At 31.8% G+C, this 17,642-nt stretch overlaps 1 protein-coding gene across 7 annotated transcripts in view; it reads left to right on the plus strand.

The window, feature by feature from the left end:
- The window catches only part of LOC127725823 (phospholipase D1-like), a 65,536-nt gene that overhangs the window by 31,117 nt on the left and 16,777 nt on the right, over window positions 1-17,642 (plus strand). For all 7 annotated transcript variants that reach the window (XM_052233111.1, XM_052233110.1, XM_052233112.1 and 4 more), the window contains 7 exons: window positions 782-865; window positions 5,186-5,267; window positions 9,482-9,595; window positions 10,857-10,996; window positions 11,372-11,420; window positions 12,121-13,293; window positions 16,679-16,740. In XM_052233111.1, coding sequence (XP_052089071.1) covers window positions 782-865; window positions 5,186-5,267; window positions 9,482-9,595; window positions 10,857-10,996; window positions 11,372-11,420; window positions 12,121-13,293; window positions 16,679-16,740 — 1,704 coding nt within the window. The remainder of the gene's footprint in view (window positions 1-781; window positions 866-5,185; window positions 5,268-9,481; window positions 9,596-10,856; window positions 10,997-11,371; window positions 11,421-12,120; window positions 13,294-16,678; window positions 16,741-17,642) is intronic.

The following is a 17,642-nucleotide window of genomic DNA, read 5'->3' on the forward strand; positions in this document are numbered from 1 at the left end:
CACTAATCAGTTATTGTCTATATATCCGTTATTCAGCATCCATTCATTTGGATTGTATGCAGTATTTAAGGCTCCATCCCCCTTGGTCATGCTCCAGTGACTTCAAATTTAATTGTTTACTTTTCAGATTAGGTGTAGAAGCATTTGAAATAGATAATTGATATATGTAAAGTTGTTGCATTAACATTCGAAAACTTCTGTTCAGGAATAAAAATGAATTTCTGTCCCTTAAACATGCTTCAGTGACACTGAATTTTTGCATTGTTCATATGATTAGACATATTTATTAAGAAGTACTTTAGCTTGAACATTGATATTTGGTTTGATGTTTACGCCATCCTTCATTTCATTTTCAGATTGCCAGAGCGTTAGACTCAACTTTACAGTAATGCACACACAGAATGCATTTTTTCATTGCTCAAATGTTTAACTTTTTATACATATTCTAAAGTGCTTGCAATAGGCCATTATATATGTCCTTAGCAAGGATCCAGTTATCCAGTGGCTTTAGTGCTTGCTGTCTGACATATTTGTTTTTTCTTCATTTTTGTAGTATAAACCATTGTTTTTCTCTTCCTAATTGTTTCATATTATGTGATACCAGGGCCCTTTATAGATAATTCTATATATTATAAGTTTTGCTCCTTGACAATGACCTGTAATTGTTCATATCTTTGTTCTTTGTTCTCTGGTTGATTTTTGTCTCATTTGCAAACATACCACACACCCTTATTTTTATACCCTTATTTTTATACATGTATATACCTTGTAACTTTTGTAGGTTTATTGATGGTAGTTCATACTTTAGTGCTGTAGCAGAAGCCTTAGAGAGTGCCAAAGAGGAAATATTTATCACTGACTGGTGGTAAGTTTATTGTGTGCTTTAGGGTATGATACCTGAAATACAGGAATATTTTCACAGCTGAAACCTATACACTATAAATATAGAGGTTTTTTTCTTTATTTATTTTTTTTTTGGAGGATGAAATAATCTTGTCATATTGTATTTAGGTTCTCCTTTTATGTTGTTAAGAGATAAAAGATGCATTGATCAATTTAGTGATAAAGTGCAACATGCTACTTGATTCAGTTCATATTCTTTCCTATACTTCCTACTCAGTGGTCTATATATCCTGATTGTTTATCTGTTTTGTAGGATTTAGCATGGTTTATCAGACTTCAAACAATTGTTTATTGTTACATATATAAATGACATCTACAATTTCAGCAACCCGTTGCAGTTTGTACTTGAAAGTGTTATTAGTTGATTTAAGATTTGAAAAAAAACACATATCCTCCCACGAAATATTGTACAAGCTGGTGCACTCTGAGGCTAATAGGAGTATAATCTATATAAATGGATCAAGCTTCATCAGTTATAATTATTAAGTTGAATGACTAATAATCAATCAATATTACCTGTGTCTACCTGGACCAGATCAAAGGTTTAAATGAATAAAAATGAATTATAAAATAATTTTAATGCTGAATTGTGGTTGATGCTTGTAAAGAGAAAAGGATATTAGTATTATTTGCTTTGTTGTTATAAATGATTTATTAATTTTAAAAAGATTAAATTCCTGGGACAGTGAGTTGTCAGTTTTCAAGTGCATATCAGTCAAACTTTTATAGAATAAACAAGTGATAATGCTAGGAAAATCAATCAGAAATTGCAATTGATTGAAAACCTACCAGAAATACACAGATACTTGGCAAATTAGAAATGTGTACATATATATATATATGTAGAAACAGGTTCAAAAAGGGTACAAAGGTCAATTAATTTATCATAGCATTAGTTTCAAGCGTGTTAAAGATTTGATAAACATGCCAGCTAGATTTTAACAACACCCATTGTTGTTAAATTGTGAAATATCTTAGCCAATCAAAACAAAGCTTGGGTTTCCTGCAGGAGAAATATGAATACAAGGAGATGTGGGACATATCACAATCAACCCAACAGCATGACATCTAGAGTATGTAGGGATAAGGGAACATTTTATGATATTAGTTTATGGTGAAAACTGAAAAGGAATAAAAATAAAGTTTAGCTCATTGTTCAAGGCTGTACTGTGACCTATAGTTGTTAACTTCTATGTCATTTGGTCTCTGGTGGAGAGTTGTCTCACTGGCAATCATACCATATCTTCTTATTTTTATTATAAGAAAATGTGAAATAAACTTTGAATTCCTCATGCTAACAAACCTGAATATCAGACTAAAACAGCAATTAATCGTGATTGGATAAGAAATTAATACAATAAAATGAATTACCGTATTTATCTTGTCTGTTAAAGGGGAAGTTTATTACATTTATTTGACAAGTTGTGCATTGAAAAATCAATTTAAGGTGTTTGATTTTTCTGGAGTGGTGTTTATTTAAAAAATTAATCTGTGGTTTTAAATTGACATCAAATTCCATAGAAAAACAATGAATTTAAAGAGAACTGAGTCAATAGTGCCAGTATTACGTAAGATGAGAGAATTAAGGCCAGAATGAAAAGCAGATCCTGATTGAAATTGACATGGATTGAAACATTTATAATCTCCAAACAAAGGATAAGGTCTAATTGATCTCTGGTCTCAAAATGAAGACACATTAATTTTAATACACTGCACTCAAGTGACCAGATTATTTAATCCTATTGATTGAGACAAAGAAATTGACATGATTTTACTATTTTTGGAATTTCAGGGACCAATTATTGACACTCAACATACCTCCTCCTTTTTGGTCAAATATGGGCCTTATTGTGCCTACTGTTTTGTTAATAAGGTAGCAAGTCTTTATTCAGATAAAAATTATCTGCATTTATCAACATTGCTGATATGATTGATGTGTATTTAGAAATATTTGAAATTCAGGTCTTGCATATTTAGTTACAATTGAATTACTGAACAAATGTCAAAACAATGATAACATTTTTACAGACTGTTTATATAAATCAGGTAGATTATAATATTAACACATGTACAGTTGTCTAGCAGCTGTATAAATTCTGACAAAATAATCCATATTGCTATAGTCTTCTTGACATTGAAGTGCTTAGATGATTAAGTTTTTACCGGAATAAGATGATAAAATAAAGGATGAGTTTCCTGCATCACTGTTTAGGAAAGGTTGGAAATTTAAATTTAATTATATCTTCCGTGTGGACATTACCTGGAAAGATCATAATCAAATGTTTTGTCTGAATCTGATCAAGATTTTATATAATAAGCCCTACTTATCCAGTAATTAACACAATGTTGTGATGATTTTTCACTTGTTTTACCAAGTTTTTGTCTCGCCTTGAGTCAAAAAGCGAGACATAGGTATGCTGTTTCCGACGTCGGCGGTGGCGTCAACAATGTATTAGTTTGTGATTAGGTCTAGTTTATGGTGAACCACTAGTGGTAGGTCTATGATATTTGGTATGCAGTTGTATTAGCATTGGCACATCTCATTACCATGCAGATTATTTGGCCCTGCCCCCTCAGTCATGGTCTATTGACTTCTAAAATTTGCTTTGTTTTCATGTACTAGTTTGTGATTAGGTCAGTTTAAGGGGGACTGTTAGTGGTAGGCCAATGTTAATTGGTATGCAGTTGTATAAGCATTAGCACATCTTATTTCCATGGAGAATATTTGGCCCTGCCCCCTCAGTCATGGTCTATTGACTTTGAAACTTTTGCTTAGTTTACATATGTATTAGTTTGTGATTAGGTCCGTTTAAGACGAACCACTAATGTTAAGTCAATGATATTTTGTATGCAACTGTATTGGCATTTGCAAGTTTCATTTCCACGGAGATTATATAACCCCACCCCCTCATTATGGTTCATTGACTTTGAAACTTTTACATAGTTTACAAGTTAATGTTTGTGTTTAGGTTTGTTTAAAGGGAACGACTTATGAAAAGTCAATGGTATTTGGTATGCAGTTGTATTAGCATTGGCACATCTCATTTCCATGAAAATTGTTTAACCCTGTACCTTCAGTCATGGTTCATTGACTTTGAATATTTGCATAACTTACATGTTAAAGTATTGCTATTTTAATTTCAACATTTGCATTATCAAAATAACAAATAGGTGAGACATATCTCTGTGATAACAGTTTATACTGAATAAGTCGCCAGTTATCATTCGTATATATAGAACCACTAATTCGGGCCCAGTCAGAAAGAACATGCCAGAAAGTAGTACATATTTTAAACAAAATAGTTCCTACGCATAGCTGTATTTTTGTCAATAAGTAAAATATTTGGGTAAATTTGGTATCAAATGAAAGCTTAAGAACTTGGGATCACTGTAGGACCCTAATTGAAAGTTTATTTCGAATAATAAAATTATAATAGGAGGGCACATTTGCCCTGTTGTTCAGTTCAGAAGTACCTGTTTTTGTACTACCAAACTTCCAGGCACCAGTACGCTCTAATATACAATTAAAGGTATGTTGAATTTTTCAGCACAAGTCAGGATAAGGTATAGAATTGACGTGAAATATCTGCCACTTTATTTGAACTTAAGACAAAGTAGCCATGAATGCTTAAAATTGCAGAATTTAACATAGAAAGCAATGGGGCTATGAATTAGTGGTTTTATTCCTTATATGAATCGGGTAGTTTATAATATTAACACAGTTGTCTAGCAGTTGCATAAATTCTGACAAAATAATCCATATTGCTATAGTCTTCTTGACATTAGAAGTGCTTATTTTAGATGATTAAGTTTTTACAGAATAAAATGATAAAATAAAGGATGAGTTTCCTGCATCCTGTTTAGGGAAGGTTGGAAATTTAAATTTATAATTTTATTCATAATAATTTGTTTATACTTTTCTTCCGTATGGACATTACTAGGAAAGATCATAATCATATGTATTGTCCTGAAGATTATATATAATTAGCTCTACTTATCAGTGAGACAGCCTCACTTGAACAGGCACTATTGGGGTGGGTTTAACTTTAACTAGTTTTACATGGACACAAACTTCCCTCTTTGACTATCTAAATGATTTGTCCCAAAACTAAAACACAATAAAAAACCTTCAGAGTGCAACTATAAGCATATAAGTGTACAAATATATTGTTATAACATCAATTTTAGATTTTAAAGGAAGATATGGTAGCAATTACATTGAATATCATTTTGCGTTTGATAGTATACAAAACTTGTGTTGATCCAAATATTTTGTTTACAGGTTGAGTCCTGAAATTTACTTAAAGCGTCACACTATGGATTGGAATAGATGGAGACTAGACAAAGTTTTGGAGAGAAAAGCTGTAAGTCATATTTTACACAACCACCTCCCCCCTTATCTATTTCAGGGAATGTAAATAAACGGTACTTTGCTATTGTGATTTTCATTTTCATTTGGGTTAAACCAAAGACTTAAAACTTGCTAATTTCTACTACTCTGCTAAGCACAGGTCATTTTGATTTCAACAAAAATTGAATATATGGGGTTCTTTGATATGCTGAATCTAATCATGTATTTAGATTTTTGTGGAGCCTTCGACTTTAGTCGAAAAAGCGAGACATAGCGATCCTACATTCCGTCGGCGGCGTCCACAAATATTCACTCTGTGGTTAAAGTTTTTGAAATTTTAATAACTTTCTTAAACTATCCTGGATTTCTACCAAACTTGGACAGAAGCTTGTTTATGATCATAAGATAGTATCCAGAAGTAAATTTTGTAAATAAATAAATCCATTTTTTCCTTATTTTACTTTTAAATGGACTTAGATTTTCTGCCAGGAAACAACATATTTACTCTGTGGTTAAAGTTTTTAAAATTTTAATAACTTTCTTATACTATTTTGGATTTGTACCAAACTTGGACAGAAGCTTGCTTATGATCATAGCTAGTATCTAGAAGGAAATTTTGTAAAAAAATAAATCCATTTTTTCCGTATTTTACTTTTAAATGGACTTAGATTTTCTGCCAGGAAACAACATATTCACTCTGTGGTTAAAGTTTTTAAAATTTTAATAACTTTCTTATACTATTTTGGATTTGAACCAAACTTGGACAGAAGCTTGTTTATGATCAAATGCTAGTATCTAGAAGGAAATTTTGTTTTCTTCCAGTTAACATTACATTCAGTCTGCAGTTAAAGTTTTTAAACATTTATTAGATTCATAAACTCTCCTGGATTTTTACCAAACTTGGACAGAAGCTTCTTACAATCAGAAGATAGTATCAAGAGGAATATTTTTATTGATTTACTACCTCATTTTTGTTGAGCCTGCGATTAACAGAAAAGTAGGCGAGACACTGGGTTCCGCGGAACCCTTACGAATTTTTTATTTGTGGGCCCCGCTATCAAATTGGTTTATATTGAGGTCAAAAGGGTCCAAAATTAAACTTTGTTTGATTTCATCAAAAATTGAATTATTGGGGTTCTTTGATATGCCAAATCTAACCGTGTATTTAGATTTTTAATTTTTTGGTCCCGTTTTTTAAATTGGTCTACATTAAGGTCCAAAGGGTCCAAAATTAAACTTAGTTTGATTTTAACAAAATTAAATTCTTGGGGTTCTTTGATATGCTGAATCTAAACATGCTTTTGATTATGGGCCTAGTTTTCAAATTGGTCCAAGTTGGGGTCCAAAATTAAACTTTTTTTTTGTTTGATTTCAACAAAAATTGAATATATGGGGTTCTTTGATATGCTGAATCTAACCATGTATTTTGATTTTGGGCCCCGTTATCAAATTGGTCCACATTGAGGTCAAAAGGGTCCAAAAATTAAACTTTGTTTGATTTCATCAAAAATTGGATTCTTTGTTATGCTGAATCTAACCATGTATTTAGATTTTGGGTATTGGACCATAATAGGTAAATTAAATTTTTTTAAGTTCTTAGACCACATTCATTCTGTGTCAGAAACCTATGCTGTGTCAAATATTTAATCACAATCCAAATTCAGAGCTGTATCAAGCTTTAATGTTGTGTCCATACTTGCCCCAACTGTTCAGGGTTCGACCTCTGCGGTCGTATAAAGCTGCGCCCAGCGGAGCATTTTATTGGAACTGTCAGACACATACTTCCTATTTGCCAATACTTTGAATTTTCAATATGTTGAATGATCTTAATATACTGGTATTTGTCACACATTTCTCCAGTACTACTTAACGGAATGATTTCATAGATGGTCAGCAGCTTGACAGTGATAAGTTGAAACAGGTGAACGCTTATTGATCTGTCAGACACCTACTTCCTGTTTTCCAATACTTTGAATTATGAGTAGTGTCTGCTTAGCATGACAACACATGCAAATTCTTGTTTATGAATATTTTGTATATTGTGTCAACCGTAAACGATCTTTAAGAAAAATGCACTGAAAGGGAAATTCTTTCAAAGAGTCTCCTTCCGTTTAGCAGTATATTTCAAGCTATAATAAAAAAGATAGAATGGCATTCTCATGATATATACTTTTGTAACTGTGTGATCTGAAATAAAATCTTGTTATTTGTGCTATAGATTTCTTCCCATTATGTTGTAATAACCATGAATAACAATACACAATAGCTTAAACTACGGTGTTTTAAATTGGCTTTATTATCATGTAGCTTGCAGTGTGATAATAAAATCTGCTAAAGTCCATATATTTTTTTCTATGAAATCAGTATTACAAGTACAGAAAATACCTTTATCTAAAATTAATTAAAATATTGTCAAGGAAATTTGTAATACAATATCACAACTCATTATGATATTACATTAACGACATTAATGTTTGATTATTCTTCCAAGAAATCCCAGAATTGTTTTACATTTTAGACTTTGAAAATGAAGTTTTGCTTAAAAATAGATCTCTAAATGTCTTATTAATTCAGCTTTTCCTGAACAATTGATTTAACCCTTGAAATCAGTTTGAAATTTAATTAAGTTAGATTGATTTACAGTGACTTGTTTTTCTTTGATTGATTTTCTTTCACTGAGATATTATCTCCATATTTTATCAAAATAAGGAGAAATGTGGTATAATTGCCAGTAAGACAACTATCCACCAAACACTGATCTGAGGTTTCTTGGAAGAATATTGTAGTTGTTACAGTAATTTAGTCTTGCTACTATACCCCAATAAAGTACAAAAATAGGGAAGACTATTGAAAGTTGATAAAATGCCACGGTTAACACTGTTTAAGAACAAACTATAATAGGATATTTCAAAACTATTGAATATAAATAAAAGGTGATGTGGGGTTACATTTCAATGAGATAAATCATCAAAATACTGTATTCCTTTGGATTGAAATAATATTAAAGGTAGAAATGGTTTGAAAAAGTGAAAGAACAGTACTGTGATGACCATTCAAAGGTTAACTTTGTTTGAAAAAATGTTTCTTCATTTCACGTTACTATATATTTATAGTTTTCCTTAGAATTATTGTTGTTTTAATTTCGGTTAGTAGACACACAGAATGTTTTCCAGTCTGTAGGTCTGTTTATTTGTCTGTCTGTCTGTTATGAGTTTAAGTTTTGGTTTACAGTCAGTTAAAAGTTTCGGTTATTATACGCCCGTTTACGGGACATACTATGGTATACTGTTGTTCGTCCGTCGTCAACATGTCAGACAATAACTCAAAAAAGCTTAATCCAATTTGCATGAAACTTTGGTGAATTGTTTAAATCTATTGACATGAGCTCCCTATCGATTTTTATAAATTTTAGATTTTGAGTTTCCGAGTTATGGGGTTTTATTCATTAAAAAAAGGGGGATTTTTCAGTTTTCTGACAATAACTCAAAAGCACTTTTACCAATTTGCAAGAAACTTTGGTGAATTTTTTATATCTATTGAAGTGACCTCCCTATGGATTTTTATAAATTTTAGATTTTGAATTTCCGAATTATGGGGTTTTATTCATTAAAAAAGGGGGGATTTTTCAGTTTTCCGACAATAACTCAAAAACACTTTTACCAATTTGCAAGAAACTTTAGTGAATTGTTTATATCTATTGATGTGAGCTCCCTTTCCATTTTTATAAATTTTAGATTTTACATTTGCGAGTTATGGGATTTTATTCATAAAAAGGGGGGATTTTCCAGTTTTAGGACAATAACTCAAAAGTGCTTTGAGCAGTTTTCATGAAACTTTGGTGACTGGTTTATATCTATTGAAACAACCTCCCTTTAGTTTTTTATAAATTTTTGATATGACATTGAGGAGTTATTGAACTTTATTCTTTGAAAAAGTGACGGGCGTATCATGCACTCATGGCACAGCTGTTTATTGATAAAGGTAGTTTGTGGTCACATCAAGATGCAAGACTTATTACACATTATCACTATGAAGTAAAATATTTGATATACATGTATATGCCAAATTTGTGTTTTGATCAAGATTTCTTAGTTCACTGAAAATGATGGGACAGAGCATGTTGGCCTGTAGACACATACTCGTTTTATTTATATTCTGAAAAATTTTTATATGCCGTACCATAAGGTGTTTATATAACTTGTATATTTTGTATTTTTTCCATTGCAGAAAGAAGGAGTAAAAATATTTATTTTATTGTACAAAGAAATGTCAGTGGCACTAAATATCAGTAGTATCTACAGCAAACATATTTTATCAAAGGCATGTCCAGAAAATATTAAAGTAAGTTGCTTGCATAGGAGGAATATCAATTATAAATAATATGAAAATAAGGAGATATGGTCTGATTGCCATGCATGGAGACAGCTATCAACTAGAGACCAAAGGACAAGGATGTAAACAACAACAGGTCACTGTACAGCCTTCAACAATGAGTAAAACCCATACTGTATACCTACTTATCCTCTTCGCTCCTGGCAGAGCATAAGGTCGCCACAAGATTTCGCCATCCAACTCTGTCTTTAGCCTTTGTTTCGGCTTCTCCCCAGGTCATGTCAAGCTCCTTCAGTTTTGTATAGTAGGCTATAAAAGGATGTAGATCAAATGTGAAACAATTTAAACATGAAAACCAATGACCTTATATATGCTAAAACAATAAACGAAAAACAATTATGGCAGACAGTAACCGACGAAAACCACTGAAATACAGGCTCCTGACTGTATAAAGAATGTGGCAGGGTTACACATGCTTGTTAGCACTCAAATCCTCCCTCAACATACCTAGGACAGTGGTTTAAAAGTACAACATAAGAATAAACTCTAAAAATAAGTTGGAAAAGGTTTGACTCATCAGATCAGCATGAAGCACAAAAACAATTAACAAAAAGAGAAGAGACATTAAGTAATGAGTACTTGTAGTTACTGAAAGCTAGTTCAAAGCCATGTATAACTAATAATTAAGCCATGTTTCCTCAGACTGATATATCAATCAGTACACATCAAATTTATCGTAAAAACATCATAAAAAGTCTGAGAAAAGAATGTGTGCAATGCCAAAATATAAGAATCAACAGGATGTAGGACCATAAGTGTTCATAACTAATGGTAATACATATTTAGTATTCAAAATAATGGGCTCTAGAAACAATATTGTGGTAAAAATTAGGATGTGATATTCCATTTGTAATGAAGTTTCTACAGGTACAGCCAAACTTAGAAATGAGATCTTTGTATATATGAAAAAATTTTGCTTTTAAGTTATTTGTGCTATTCACGATATTTGCACTGAGAAATATAGATCTGACATGAGGAAAATATATCTTAAAGGACTTAGGAATGTGAACTTACAGAAGTGGACATTACTAATGAATTTGGTAAATTTTCATGATAATCTTAGACGACCACATCATATGGTGGCTTACAAAACATGCATATGTTTAACTATAAATAAAGATAGTTGAGGAATAGTTGAGTTTTGAAACTTGACAAAAATATGAGAATGTTATCAATATCAAGATTATCTAAGAACATGTTCTATATTTAGATATTACGACATCCTGATCATGGTGCTGGTGGTGTTTTACTGTGGGCTCATCATGAGAAAATTGTATGTGTGGATCAAAAAGTAGCATTCCTAGGTGGCATTGACCTTTGTTATGGTCGATGGGATGATGCACAACACAAGTAGGTCAAATCATAGTTATGGTACCTAAGTAATGAGTAAAACTAGACGCATACTATTTTAAAGAAAATACGGGAAAAGGATATCCCAAGTACAAACTTCAGATGGCAGGAGACAAATTAAAGCAATATCATATAACACAAATAAAAGAAGCTGATAAAAGTACACTTTGATAAAGTTGCTTGATTTAAATTTCTACATCACAACAGTAGCTGCATAAAAATAATGCTATGAAAATTTTTAATGAGATTTTTTGTGACCTATTTCGTCACAATATTTGCAATAATTAAAACATGGCAAAAATTACTGAATTTACAATATTTAATATTTCATTCCCGAGAACCATGTAAACTAATAAATATTTTCTTTATTCACAGATTAACAGATTTAGGTTGTGTTATTTATGACCATGTCCCTCCTGTACAGGTAATATTAATCTCACATTTACTTTACATGTATTTAAAAAAGCACTATAACACCAGTAATGGAAATAAGCTATCTTGTATTTGTGAATCCTTATTCTAAGGACATTTTTAAGGGATCTTAAATATCTTAATAATTTTTAAAATATGTAATATCTCAAAGAACATGTTTAACCCTGCCGCATTTTTGCGCCTGTCCCAAGTCAGGAGCCTCTGGCCTTTGTTAGGGATCATAGATTTATTCTTACGAGGAAGCTCCGAGCATGCTCGGAGGATGCTCGGAGCTTATTCAGTAGGCTCTTCTCTGCAGTTTATGTGAAAATAATTATCATGATCCATTAAGATGTCAATCAAATCTACACCACTTCTATAATAAGGAAAGTTGAGCATTATAGAGGAAGCTCAATTAACACCTGTGTAAACAACTGATCTATTCAAATACATTTTGCATGACATTTTACAAATTATAGAAAAGATAAGAAATTCTTCAACAGTACTGTGTAATGCTTGGAAAGAAATCTCAAGTCTCCACAAAAAAGTGAAAGTCATTTAACAAAAAATATACAATTATTATATTTATTAATCATTTCTTTTTTTATAATAAAAAAAATTCTCAAATCTTATAATTAGATGATATGATTTAAATATAGTTTATATTATATAATAATACTCTCATTTACAGTTACTTTTTTATGTAATTTCAGTTAAATGGCCAAGCTGTAACCAGTGAGGATGATAATGAAGGCATAACTATATGTGTAACACCACCTAGTCCAAATCGTCATAAAGATTTATTTACTCCAGACGAGCCTAAATCTTTGCCAAATCAAACAGATAATCAGGAATCTTGTGTGTGTTCAGGACACAGAGCAGAAAGTCCTCACGGCTATGCTTATACAAATGATACTGAGGAAAGTACTGTGGGAATCAATCAGGAAGATGCTTATAAACATTCAGACTCTGTCATTCCAAATATATTAGAAATAGATGTGCCTTCAGGTAATTGTGATAATAATACAAACAAAGTTGAGGGAGGAGATGATGGGACCACGATTGTTAATCAACAGGAAGTGTCTGTGATAGTTCATGAAGTCAGTTCTCAACAGCCTGATGACAATGAAAAGATGAGAAATATTGTCAATTATATGCAAAATCAAGCTCTTGCTTCTAAAGCTAAGGCTTTAATACAGAAAAATGCTCAAATTACTTCTAACTGCTCAAAAGTTCAGGAAGACAAAACCCCCCAAAGTGTACAAAAGGAGGGTGAAAAGATTCATTTGATAAGACAAGATGAAATCACAGAAGATACGTCAACAGCTGACGGCATACAAAGGACCAAGTCAGCAAAAGAATTTAGGATAGAATTAGAGAATAATAAGAAACAAAAACTGAAAAATAAATCTACTGAGAATAAAAAAGACGAAGGCAGAAAGAGTAAAACAAAGTCTAAAATCAGTGAACATGGAATAATTGAAAAAGGATTCAAAAAGTTAGAAGAGGATATGCCTGTTTTCATTGATCCTAATGAGCAGCCATCAAAGAAGATTAGAAATGATTCTGGAGAGATGCAAATGAGAAAAAAATCACCCTCGCCTATGGAGGTAAAGGAAACTTCAACAAAAGTTACAGCATCTAGAGAAAGTTGGGCGAGACGGAAGTTACGAGCCTCCATAACAAAAAGTCAAAGCAAGGAAGACAACAATAATAAAGATACATCTCATGATGGTGAGGAAGAAATGGATGAACACATTCGTAAACGCTGGCGTTTAGTTCTAAATGTACAAAAATTTCAATCAACACTACAACAACCTCAAAAGATAGCTGGATTTCCAGAATCAAAGAAACAACCTTTATCATCTAAGATATCATCTAAAATTGTAAGTATTTGATAAGCATTGACGGGTTTAAATCTTCAAAGTTATAAGCGTATTGTATCAAGTGGTGTGAGTTTTGATATGAACCAAAATTGCACCATAGGAACCAAAATTAGACCTTAGGAACTAAAATTGGACCTCAAGAACCAAAATTAGACATTAAGAACCAACAATTGACGTTGATCTAAGATTTGTGTCAATATTGATAAATTTCTACGATCCCAAAAAAATACTTATCCACATCTAGTAAATTTCTCAGATTTCCATTGTTTAATGATACATCTGTAAAAATCCCACTGTTATGCTGAAATTAAATAAAGTGGCTACGAATTTACTGGCTGCATGAGTAACTGTACCCATAAAATGTTTCCATGTACAAACCTCTCTTTGGTTTGCTTCATAATTAGTACGAGTACACAGTATATATAGTACCAGAAAATGTGGCAGGGTTGCATGCATTATTAATTCTTGCAGAATAGTATACGTGTATAGACTAAAGTCTTTTTCTAACTGTCTGTCAATGAATGAATGTGTAAATGATAGTAAATATAGTACACACAACATATAGTATAGTACTACTAGTAGTATAATTGCTGTACTCTTCTGATAAATTTCTACGGTAACATTTGATAAATTTGTTCAAGACTAGTTGTGATAGCACTAAATCAGTTTCAACGTCAAATAAACTATTATTCATTTTGGACATTTGGATGGTAAATGAAAACATATACCCAAATATCTCTTTACTCAAATGAGCACAAAAATAAACTGAAACAATTAATATCAAAATTATGTGGATCCAAAAATCCAAAACAAGACAAAATCAATTAATTATTTTTCATTACATTTTATTCCCAATAAAAAAAGGAAAAGGCTTTTTTTATATATATATATATTTGCTTTTTTGATTTCACAAAGTAACAAAGTAATCCGCCATAATTTTTCTCCAACATAGCTTAAAGAATTGAGAAGCACAAGTGTTAATGCAAAATCCCTTATTTATTAAAGACTAAATATCTCCAAACATCATAGTACATAAACAGGCCTGTGCAAACATTTTATTTATGTGTTTAATCTTTTTTTAATTATTCGAACTCCTTTAAAATGCAAAATGTATTACATTCTAATTAAAATGTACAAGTCAGATACAAAACAAAAGTAACAAAAGTAAGGGGATGGTAACATCCAGCCGTATAGTTTTTCTGCACTCGTAGTCAGATCGTGGTCCTCAGGCATTGACCTTGACTTCCCGTGCAGAAAAGCTATAAGGCTCTGTTCTGTATCTACTACTTTTTGTTTTGTATGCACCCGCCGTAGCGGAGGGGGCATTAAGGTTTACCCTTCAATGTCCGTCTGTATGTAGATATAAAAATAAGAAGATGTTTTACGATTGCCAATGAGACAATTCTCCACAAGAGACCAAATGACACAGAAATTAACAACTATAGGCCACCGTACAGCCTTCAACAATGAGCAAAGCCCATACCGCATAGTCAGCTATAAAAGACCCCGAAATGACAAATGTTAAACAATTCAAACGAGAAAACTAACAACCTGTACATCCCGAAATTGGTTTCCATTCTCTAACTTTAGTTTGCTTCAACCAAATGTGATGAAATAAACAAAATGCTTATTACCACAAAACTCAGATCAAGTTCAAATTTGGGTGGCGTCACTTATATACCATTCTGGAGTTATGCCGCTTCATAACTGGAAAAATTCTGAATTTTTCGTTTCCGTTCTCTAACTTTAGTTTTCCTCAACCTTATAATGTTATGAAACTTATACACAATGCTTATTACCACAAAACACAGATCAAGTTCGATTTTGGAGGCATCACTTTTACAGTTCTCTAGTTTTATCTCTTTATTGGCCCGTCCAGTGTTGTTAGCGCTCTCCAGTGTACAATTCTTGCCAGATTTTTATGAAACTTATATCATAGCTTTATATCAGCAATGTCTTGGACAAGTTAGAAATTAAGTGCTGATAATTTATTTTTAAAAGAGTTATGCCCCTTGGAAACATTAACTATATGTAAAATTGCAAAATTAGCACTCTCATTTGTACAATTCTTGCCAGATTTTTATGAAACTTATATCTTAGGTTTATATTAGCAATGTCTTCGACGAGTTTGAAAATCAGTGCCGATCAAGTATTTTTAAAAGAGTTATATCCCTTGGAAACATTAAATATATGGAAAATTGCATTGTTAGCGCTCTCATGTGTACAATTCTTGCCAGAATTTTATGAAACTTTAATCATAGGTTTATATGAGCAATGTCTTTGACAAGTTCGAAAATCAGTTATGATCAATAATTTTTAAAAGAGTTATGCCCCTTGGAAATATTAATTATATGGAAAATTGCCTTATGAGCTCTCTAATGTGTACAATTCTTGCCAGATTTTTATGAAATTGATATTATAGGTTTATATCATCAATGTCTTTGGTGAGTTCAAAAATAAGTGCAGATCAATTATTTTTAAAAGAGTTATGCCCCTTGGAAATATTGATTTATATGGAAAATTACATAGGCAGCGTGCTCATCTGTACAATTATTGCCAGAATTTTATGAAACTTATATTATAGGTTTATATCAGCAATGTCTTTGAAACTTTCGAAAATAAGTGCTAATCAAATATTTTTAAAGAGTTATGCCCTTGGAAATATAAGTTATAATGGAAATCACATTGCATTTGCTCTGAAGCCTTCATATCTCTAAGATATTTTAAGATAAAAAGTTTGAAAGAACAAAAAAAATTGCTTTTTTTAGTTATTGCCCTTGTACCTTGGATACATAAAATATGTGCAATGCGGGGGACATTGGAACTCTGTTCTTTTATAACGTTATAAGTGAGCGAGGGGCATCATCTGTGTTCAATGGTCACATTCTCCATTTATTGTATTATAGATTAACATGATCAATGATGATAAAAAGAATGAACAACTCATTTATAAATGTCACCTTATCAGTTTCCAGGGGTCTCAATGGCTGAGTGGTCTAAGTAGTTCATCTGCAGTATCACTAGCTCCAAACACTGAGGTTGTGAGTTCATGGTAGGTTTGTTTGACACCGATCTTAATTGACAACGAATTCCCGTTATCCCATCTTTGGTTCTCTATGGGCACTCCAGCTTCCTCTGCCGATGGAGACTAGCTACCATGATATAGCCTAGAGTGTTGAAAGTGGCATTCAACACCAACAATCAATCAATCAGTCAACCAGGCGTGGACAAAGAACTAAAATTGACATTGAAATATAAGGTTCTTTTTTATGAGTTCTAAGATAGTGTTTTTTCTACAAAAAAGATAGAAATTAAATATTCAACATGTTCAATGGCACAAGATCTCTTTAAGGTTCTTTTTATGAAGATAGTATTTATTTTACAGAAAGATAGAATTAGACACGATAGAAAAGACAGTTTAGATGGGATTAAAGAAGAACTGGATTAGTAAGTTTTATAAATATTTTATATATTATCTTCACTGCATTTATAATGCAAACTGAATATATGTATTTTCATTGTATTGATTATTTCTAGATTTCTTATTGTGTCCAGCTGAGGGAACACCTAGGAATCACTTCTGTCATCTTGAATCAATGTATGCATTGTCTCTGTCACATTTTTGTTAATCTGCAATTCCTTGAAAAATACTTGACAGATTTGAAACAAACTTGCACATATTCTTATTCAGGGGTAATACCACCATTGTCTTTCTCCTGTTAGTCTTTGTTAAATTAGCATTTTTCAAAAAATTGTTTTGAATTACCTTTGTTTTAAATAAATTGGCACAAATAAAGTTTAATCCTGTCCAGTACTACAGTGAAAATTTTACACATCCTTTTATTGCATTTAAGAAAATAACATTCACCGGAAGTAAACAAAGCAACTTTTCACACCTTTTTTTCCTGTTTACAAGCTTTAGAAACCAGGTCACCTCAAGTTTCCAAAATATTTTATAGGAACACCAAATAAAAAAAGAAAAGTGCTTTGAAACTCCCAAGATAGGGTTAATTTCCTACAATTGTCAAATTCAAAGGTATTTTGTTTTCATCCTATTAGTATTTTAACATGAAATGAAAGTGACATAAAAGTGGTATTACACAGACAGGCCATGAAGTTTGTCCACCTGCCATTTTATTTTTTTATCTGAGTGATTATTAGGGTTTCTTATACTAAAACATGGACTTACCAACTTCTCTTTATGCCAGTTTGTAATCTGCAACTAGTTTGAAGGTGCCTGACAGAATTCCACCAATCTTAATCATTTCATAATATTGTTCTCCTGATATTTTAGTTTTCCAACTCAATTGATTAAAGGGGTGTTTCCTTTTGTAAAAAATATACTGAGC

Source organism: Mytilus californianus, unplaced genomic scaffold, assembly GCF_021869535.1.
Source record: "Mytilus californianus isolate M0D057914Y unplaced genomic scaffold, xbMytCali1.0.p SCAF_15, whole genome shotgun sequence".
NCBI classification, from domain to species: domain Eukaryota; kingdom Metazoa; phylum Mollusca; class Bivalvia; order Mytilida; family Mytilidae; genus Mytilus; species Mytilus californianus.